At 31.1% G+C, this 9200-nt stretch overlaps 1 protein-coding gene across 1 annotated transcript; it reads right to left on the bottom strand.

Annotated features, from left to right (window-relative positions):
• Nucleotides 1–1048: 1048 nt before the first annotated feature.
• LOC133819375 (GTP-binding protein OBGC, chloroplastic) lies at nucleotides 1049–5852 on the bottom strand. Its single transcript, XM_062252605.1, has 7 exons — nucleotides 4656–5852; nucleotides 3731–4004; nucleotides 2917–3211; nucleotides 2621–2780; nucleotides 2050–2158; nucleotides 1540–1778; nucleotides 1049–1412 (listed from the first exon to the last, which is right to left on the bottom strand). The coding sequence occupies exons 1-6, from the start codon at nucleotides 5633–5635 to the stop codon at nucleotides 1689–1691; spliced, it is 1908 nt and encodes a 635-aa protein (XP_062108589.1). The 5' UTR covers nucleotides 5636–5852; the 3' UTR covers nucleotides 1049–1412; nucleotides 1540–1688.
• Nucleotides 5853–9200: the final 3348 nt, after the last annotated feature.

The raw sequence follows: 9200 nt of genomic DNA, 5'->3' as shown, positions 1-9200 counted from the left end.
GATTGACAAAAAAAAAAAGAACATCAAAATTACCAAATACAATAATATTTTTTTAAAAAAGCATGTAATCACAATGAAAAACGACAGCAAAATTGAACAAAAACGACATCAAAATTACAAAATACAATATATATTTTTTGACATGTACAATATATATTTCTTGTTGATGTAAAACGACAGCAAAACTTTTATAAAAAAAACGATAGCAAAACTGACAAACGACGAAAAAACTGAAAAACAACGAAAAAGCGACATCAAATAAAAAACGACAATACAGCTGAAAAACGACAATAAAATTGAAAAAACAGCAGCAAATGGAAAGGGCAACAACAAATGGAAAAGGCGACCAAAAAAAAAACTGACATAAAAAAGAATAACGACAAAATAAAAACAGGGTACTTTGGCAAAATGATCTATTTTTTTAAAATTATTTTGCACTTTAACCTAGTTTTAATAATTCATTGCAAAATAATTTTTCATAATTTAGACAGAAAGTCAAAAATCTAGACAAGTAGTAAAAAAATTCAAACCGATCGAAAATTTTAGACAGCTGGTTGAAAAATTTAGACAACTAATCGAATTGTAGATAGATGTCATTTTGCAAAAAAATATCAAAAGTAGACCAGAGTGCAAAATCACTTAAAAAAATAGTCGTTTTCACAAATTTCTCTAAAAACAATAATAAGATGAATAAAAAAATAATTGTTATTTAACACTTAAAGGTGTACAACAACACATGAGGTATCACACTATAATTGATTAACGATACTCGATAACATATTAAATTAAAATGTATAGAACTCAATATTAAATTGTAATAATAATTATATGCCACATCCTTGTGATGTTGTTCACTACCGGTACTCCTTAGTTGTTATTTAACACTTAAAGGTGTACAACAACACATGAGGTATCACGCTATAATTGATTAGCGATACTCGATAACATTACTTGTTAAATTAAAATGTATAGAACTCAATATTGAATTGTAATAATAATTATATGTCACATCCTTGTGATGTTAGACACTACCGATACCCCTTAGGAATACTCGAAGAAAAAACCATGCAACATTATATAGGGCATTGCATATTCTCAATGTAAATCCACAATGCTTTAAAAAATTAAAAAATAAAACCTCTGTACAGCCATAATTTACTCTCTTAATTTGTCATGGATCAAAAACCAGCATAAGACCTCATTTTACATTTTTGCCAATCGATAGCTCTGTATGCCACTGAGCCTCCACAAGCATAAATCTATGGCAGAAACATATCTCAAGCAATTAAAATGCTTCATCTTAATCAGCATTTAGAACATCAAACACGTAGATGACCTGAACTGGGCTATTCTTCTTCTGACTTCTTCTATACTGCAGATTGCTGCTGCGTTTTTCCTACCTGGTTTTACCACTGCAAATCGGTTTGAAAGTGTTATGAATCTCGAGCAACCTTGAGATCAAAATGAATGACAGCAAAGAGTACTACTGTTTACAAAATAATGGAAAGATGAACCGGAGTAATATTTATCACCACGCACCTGTTGTTGTACCGGTTTTGCTACTGAAATTCAGGGTGCAGTTCCTACTTCCTTGGATAATTACTTCTGAGCTATGATTTAGTTGGTCTTAAAAAAAAGCTTCTTGTATTCACAGCCACAATCTCTGAACTAAGAATTTTAAATGGTGATCACTTCCATTCAGGCCATTTGATTGAATCAGATCTTTTCATATTTGATGAACCTGAATTGTCGGCAGCATCATGCCACACCATCTCCATCTGGATAAAATAGTAACAGTACATGAGACATTTTAACCGAACTTGAATAAAAGAACAGAAATGTATTTCTCGGAGAGAGACAAATTTGAAAACTGCTAGAAGTGATCCTATATAACAGTAAAGCTTGAAATGAAAGGCATCTGTTGCTAAACGATGATAAAAAATTCAAGTGTGAGGAGGAAGAGTGATGAATCATACAGATGCAGTGATGATTAAGAATAATGAATAGGGATGTACTTGTGATTTAAAAATAAATAAAATAAAAACCAACCTCTCCAATTATCACAGTGTCACCTTCCTTGACACCCTGCTTCATAAGGGACTTGGTCACACCACAAGCCTCTAGAACATGCTGGAACCTTTTCTCAGAATCCATGTATCTGTGTAAATAATTGTTATTAATAAGTTTTGCTTGATAAGAAATTTAGAAAACAGATCAATTGAGCAACAGGGTGCACCATTAGCAAAGTGAACTTAAACACCTTGCTACTCAAAAATGTCATAAAAAGAATAGTCATCAAAGAACACAACAAAGAGAGGGCTTGATCATAATAATAACATGGATATCCACAGACCACAACCAAGACCTTATAGGACCGCATAGGTTTAAAGTTTCTTCATGCTCTAGTCTAGGGCGTAATAATCTCAAAACTAGGGTCTAAAAGTTACAAGAAGCTCTAGCTATGATTATACATATTTCAGTATTGGGTTGCATGTACAATTCGCAAAAGTCATATTAATGCGATACAGGAACAATCAGGCCTAACCAGTCTTGTCAGGAATAGAAGAAAGCATAATATACAACAAAATATAGTGATACTGATCACAGTTATGAAATCTACCTCCAGTTTGTCATCTGAACAAAACGCTGCAACCCAGATCCCACAACAAACCAGGTATTGGTACTACTGTCATGAGAAATCTCAAACTCATTGATCGATGCAGTTCTCTGTTTACGCACTGTAGTAGCTACATGGTTCAAATCAACAGTATCTCCCCAACCTAAATCAATAAGGCTTGTCAACAGAGTGTATGAATACTTATACCAGTTCAAAAGAGCATGTGGAGCTTAAAAAGGTAGAATTGGACTAATGAAAAGACTCGAAGATTCAAATCAGAAATAAAATAAACTTCTAACCATATGACTCCTCCTCCATGGTTGCTTTTCTTTCTTGAAGAATCTTGTAAGCAGCACTGATCACTTCATGAGTGCCATCCCTTTGTACTGCACTAATGCAAAATGGTTCAATTCCTAGAGCTTGTAGATGTTCCTTGAAGGAAGGCCAGTTTTCACGTGCCTCCGGAAGGTCCATTTTGTTAAAAGCAACAACAAAAGGCTTTTCTGCAATTTCAGGACTGAACATCTCCAGCTCCAAACGAACTGCATCAAATTCAAACTCTGGTTGAAGTGATGAACCATCAACGACATGCACCTAAGCTTCCAAATAGCAGGTCTTATTAACACACTAGAATACACGTTCCACCAACATAATTATGAAGCCACTTTAATAAGAAGAAAAATCCAGCCAAAAGATCTTACAAACAACATATTTTATAATAAATATAAGATACAAAGGAAATCACATATTATCATATACAAAAACTTTTGTATAACCTTTAAACTATCCAGAAAGATCTATAATATCTTTGTCAGTCATTTTCTCTTTCAGAGCGTCTTAGGTGTAATTATCTTAAATTGCTCTTATCCTATATAATATTAAACTTGCATCATTTTAAAACTCACTCTAATTTTATTATTTCGTTCTCTTATCTGCCATTTCGGGAATGATATTTCGAAGATAAACTCTACATGTTATATAATTTTCTTATTATATGTTGGTTAAAAGAAAGAAGTTCATTTCTAACGACCTGTGAATATAAATGACATGATGACCTCAAATGGATTGAAATAATGATCGGTACAACTAGAGGCACTAGAGAGAAACCCATACCAGTGCAGAACACCTTTCAGTGTGCCTTAGAAACTCGTGACCTAAACCAAACCCTCGGTGTGCTCCTTCAAGTAAACCTGGCAGATCTGCTACAACCATGGTAGAATCGTAGTCAAAAGAAACTACACCCAAATTAGGCAATAAAGTTGTAAAGGGGTAGTTTGCTATTGTTGGCTGCGCTGCACTTATCACACTAAGGAGTGTGCTCTTTCCTGCATTTGGTGCACCAACTATCCCAACATCTGCAACTAACTTTAGCTCTAGCTCCAACCACCTGATCAACAGTACTGTTATTTCAACTGCTCATTAACCTATGAATCTATGATTATCACCCAAAACATTATTTACCACTGCACGTGTTCACAATAATAAGAGAAAGGAATATAACTTTTAAGGGATTTAACAAAGTAATTAGGAGGACAGATTCTTGCACATCCTCACCCTTTGTTAGTTGACCAAGTCGTAAAATTAATAAAATAGCAAGCCACAAAATATAGTTCAGCGAGCTTCTTTTCAGCAAACATCACATTCTTTTAAATCTTATCATACAAGATCAACTAAATGGACATTATGGACTTAATTTCTTTTTCAACCAATATTTTGGGGTCAAAATATTTCACATGTTTAAATTGCTTTTAGAATGGAAACAAATGATACTAAAACCAAAAGGCTACTGAGGTATGCTGTTAAGAGTTATCACACTTTTAGCAAACAAAGAATACTTGTTCATATTGATAATAGTAAACAAAGAATGCTACTCAAAGATTGCACAGCTTTAAGTTTTAGCACATTACCTTTAGCAAACAAAGAATACTAATAGTAATAGGCGAAAATAGATGCAACTAAAAGACCACGCAGAGAGCAAGTAATACCATAGAAACAAAACCAATAGATTGACAATAACATAAGCAGAAAAAGAGCTCACATTTCAGGACCCTCTTCACCATTTTCTGCAATCCTGGGCACCTTATTAGTCCCAGACTTAAACGCCGTATTCCCTCTCCCACCTCTACCTCCGGGCAACAGCAAAGCCCGTTGTCCCGGATGTAACAACTCCAAGAGCACTTCATCCTTACCAGCTTCTCTAATCAATGTCCCTGGCGCCACCTTCACCACCACATCCTCTCCCTTAGCACCAGCCATCATCTTCCCCTGCCCATGACTCCCTCTCCCAGCTCGAAAATGGACGCTATTTCGAAACGGCAACAGAGAATTCATCGACCCATCGACCTCGATATATACATTCCCGCCTCGCCCGCCGTCTCCGCCAGACGGACCTCCCAATGGCACGTACTTTTCTCGCCGGAATGCCACCACCCCATTCCCTCCATCCCCAGCTTTTGCAAATATTTTTGCCCTGTCAAAACATCGCATTACTGCCGGAACTCCCTTCTCTTTAACAGTCCCATACTCTAGTTCCATGGCTCCACCTCCATCGTAAAACCCTTGTACTTCTTCTTCATCGACATCATCCACTTCAAATATCTCAAATTTACCGTACTTCAGCCCCAAATCACCATCTTCAATGTCTTCTTCTTCTTCATCACCATCATCGTCTTCGATGCCTAAATTCTCAACTTCGCGGTTAGTCTCCATCGCCAAGCTCGATTCGGAGAGCTTAACTTCGGAGAACTGATACGAAATGGAATCATCTAATGAAGATATAGAAAAGTCATCCCTGGGAGGCAAGCGAGTGTAGGTAGTGGCTTCAACGCCGAGAGAAAACAGCTCTTTCGTTCCCTTTGGCGCCTTGTGCTGAGCAGGAGGGGTAGGAGGGTTTTTCAGGTTCCTCTCTCGTCGGGATTTCCTATTGGAGGAAGACCGGCGAGGGTGTTGAACCCTAGGTCGAGACTGGGCGTAGGGACAGAAGCATGACATGGATATGGATATGGATATGGACGCCATTGATAGAGGTGCGGAAAAGCTTTGGCGAGAGTGATTATCAGAGAATTTGTTTACAGAGAACAAGGAAGCGGGAAGGAGATGCCACGTGTTCACTCCTCTGGATGAGGCTACCTAAGACGACGAAAGCGACGACGCCGTTCTGATATGGATGATTCAACTAAATCTGTAAATGGGCTGGACTTTCTGGCATCGCACAAAACCTACACTAGCATGACACGAAAAAATATAAGTTTGAGCTGACATGAATTATAAATTGAAAAAATTATAAATAACACAGCAATTTTTAAAAAAAAATTAATTTATACAGTAATCCAAAATAATTACTAAAACACGGTGTATATGCAAATAGTGGTAATAGTTTTTCAAGGAATTATAAATTTTCTCTTCTCTTTTCTTTTATATTATGATAGAATTAAATTAAATTATTTATATGAGATATATTAATGGAATATAATCACATCTTGATGGGATTTTATTGATTTTCAATAATTGGATATTGGTATTCATATATATATATAATATTCTTAATTAAACAAATGACATATTTTTTTTTATATTATAACTTTCATATTATATATATAACATAAATTTATTTATTAACATTAAAAAAATATTTATATAAATTATTATATATTATATGTTACAATATATAAATAATTGAAATTAATATTAATAATTATATGTTACAATATGCAGTTAAGGATAGTCACAATACCATTATTCTTTGAATATTTTTAAAAATGTTAGCTACAAAATAAATTTCTTATTTTCTAGTTTTAAAAACTTTTGTTACAAAAAATGATTTTTTTTAGTTATAAAGTAGTCTATAATATTTTTTGTTGACAAAAAGACATTATTTTTTCTATAAATTGTTCACAAAAATGTAAAAGTTATTTTACTAAATTGTAACATATGTTTACTTGTTATAATGTAGTAATATTAGTTATTGGTTTAATAATTGGGTGTTACAATATAGTTGTTAATAGTCACCATTTTAAATTTTGAATATTTTTATATTACATTTGTAAATATTTGTTACCATCATTTTGATGTTAAAATTATAAATTATTTTTGTAAATGTTAGTTACAAATATATACTTTTTAGTTATAAAACTAGTTTTGTTAAATTTTGTTAATAACTGATTTTTGTAACAGATATTTACAAAAATCTAATATCTATTTACAATTGTAACAAATGTTTACAAGTTTGTAAACGTTGTTCACAAAAACACTACATATAGCTAGTTTTTGTTTACAGTTTTGTCACTCTGTATTTACACTTTTGCCCTTCTGTGTTTTTGTACAAAAGCTTCGTATTTTTGTAATGCGCTGTATTTTTCATATAGTTTTTAAGTTTTAGTGCATTTTTGTAGATTTCCCTTGAAAATTGGTACAGCACAGTACGATATAGGCCTGAGCATGGCACGACAAGCCCGAAAGTATGACACAAAAGTACGAACAAACTAGCCCGAAAGCATAACACGATAAAAAGCCTCATATTTTGACATTAATAATGATAATAAATTTTTATTTGTCAATTATCTACAAATTAAAATGATAATAAAAGTCTATTATTTTTCTCAATGTTTATATTTTATAATTATATTAATTTATTTTAAGATTTGAGTTAATTTTTTTAATATTTATTAGTAGGTATTCAAATTCTAATAATTATCTTTAATATAATTTTGTATAAAGTGTTGTTAAAAAGTATATAAAAATATCTAAAACTATAATTTAAACAAAGAAATGTATTTAGTTTGGTGGTGAGTCTATTAATTTGTTAAGAGGAGGTGGATGGTTCAATTCTCCATCTTTATAGTTTTTGGTAATAATAAAGTGGGTCGGGCCCATGGACCGTGCTGGATTTACTCTTTCAAATATGGATCGGTCAGACCAAGCACAAATTGAATATGGGCCGAATTATTCGGAGGGGAGTTTACACATTTATACTAATAGGGTAACTTAATTACAATACTGTTTTTGAAAAAAAATAATATAACCAAATCTAGTAAATTATTATCATATATAACACATATAAGATAATTAAATTAAATATTTCAATTCCCTTTAATCACCCACCATTGACAACCTTCCTAAAATATCTTACTATTGACTAAAATAAGATTCAATTACAAAATTTAAATTTAATAAATGATTACTAATTTTTTATATATAGAATACAATTGCTATTTACAATCATTCTTAAAGAAAAATTGACATCAAGTTACCATTATCAGCGATGAAGTTTACACATACGAGTAGATACTAATTGATAATTAATGTAGACGTTTAGATACTAATCGATAATTGACAACTTTTATTGTAATACTTTTGGTTTATTAAATTTTTTTCATGAATTAGTTTCTAGATACTAATCAGTGGATCAACAAAAGCTTATTAAAAAAATTAAAATTGTAAAAAATATTCAATTAAAAATTACATTAATTCAATTTTCAAATTACGAAAAAGAGTATAAATGGTACCATATATAGTAGAACATCAAAAACTCATTCAATAATATGATTTAGATACTATTTAGTATAACATAAAAAAGTGCATGCAGATGTATCAATACTAATCAACAATTGACAATTTTTATAGTGTTCTATAATTTTGGTGTTTCCCAGAGTTATTCATGATACAACTTCTAGATATCAATTAGTGGAACAAAAACTTATTCAAAAAATTTAAATTAAAAGTATCCAATAAAAAAATATATCAATGAAAATTTAAAAATATTGAAATAGTAGAGTATATATATATAAAAAAAATCATTGATACGTTTTGGGTACCAACTAGTAAAAACAATTAAAAAAACTTATTAAAAAATTAAAAACTAAAAAAAGTCAAATGCAAAAAAAAATACTTCAATACAAAATAGTAGAAAAATGAACAAAGATATTATGAGTTCAATACCAACTAGTAGAAATAGTAAAAAAAAAATTCAATACAAAATAGTAAAAAAAAATGAAGAAAGATATTGGGTGTTAGATACCAATTAGTAGAAGAAAAAAAATCATCTAAATAATTAATGTGGATTAGTACTTATAGTCTTGTAGAACATACAAAATACTTTTTGGTATCACATAGCAAAATATACTATTTAGTAGTTAATTATATATAATAACATGATATCATGTCATTTTAGATTGCCCTAAGATACTTTTGTTATCACATTGTAAAATATATCATTTAATAGTTAATTATATATAATTATATGATATCACTCGGTTTTTAAATTACATAATATACACAATAACAATAAATTATTTTGGATATCAACTAATACCTAATTGCATATAATACCAATATATAAGTATCAAATAGTATGCTAAGAAACTCGTAAATAATATTGATAATAAGTAGTAAAACATGGTTGCCCACATTATTTGATAAGATAGTAAATAATTATATGTATTATAAGATACATACCAAATTATATACTATACTATATAATATCATATTTATTAATTATGTAGTGGTATACTATTACCAAAAGTGAGTTGACAAGTGAATAACAATAATGAAGGAATTGATATTTGATACCATTTGGTAGGATATA

This window comes from Humulus lupulus, chromosome 2, assembly GCF_963169125.1.
Source record: "Humulus lupulus chromosome 2, drHumLupu1.1, whole genome shotgun sequence".
Classification (NCBI taxonomy): domain Eukaryota; kingdom Viridiplantae; phylum Streptophyta; class Magnoliopsida; order Rosales; family Cannabaceae; genus Humulus; species Humulus lupulus.
Note: the sequence above shows the minus strand (reverse complement) of the source record. Positions and strands in the feature narration are given on the sequence as shown.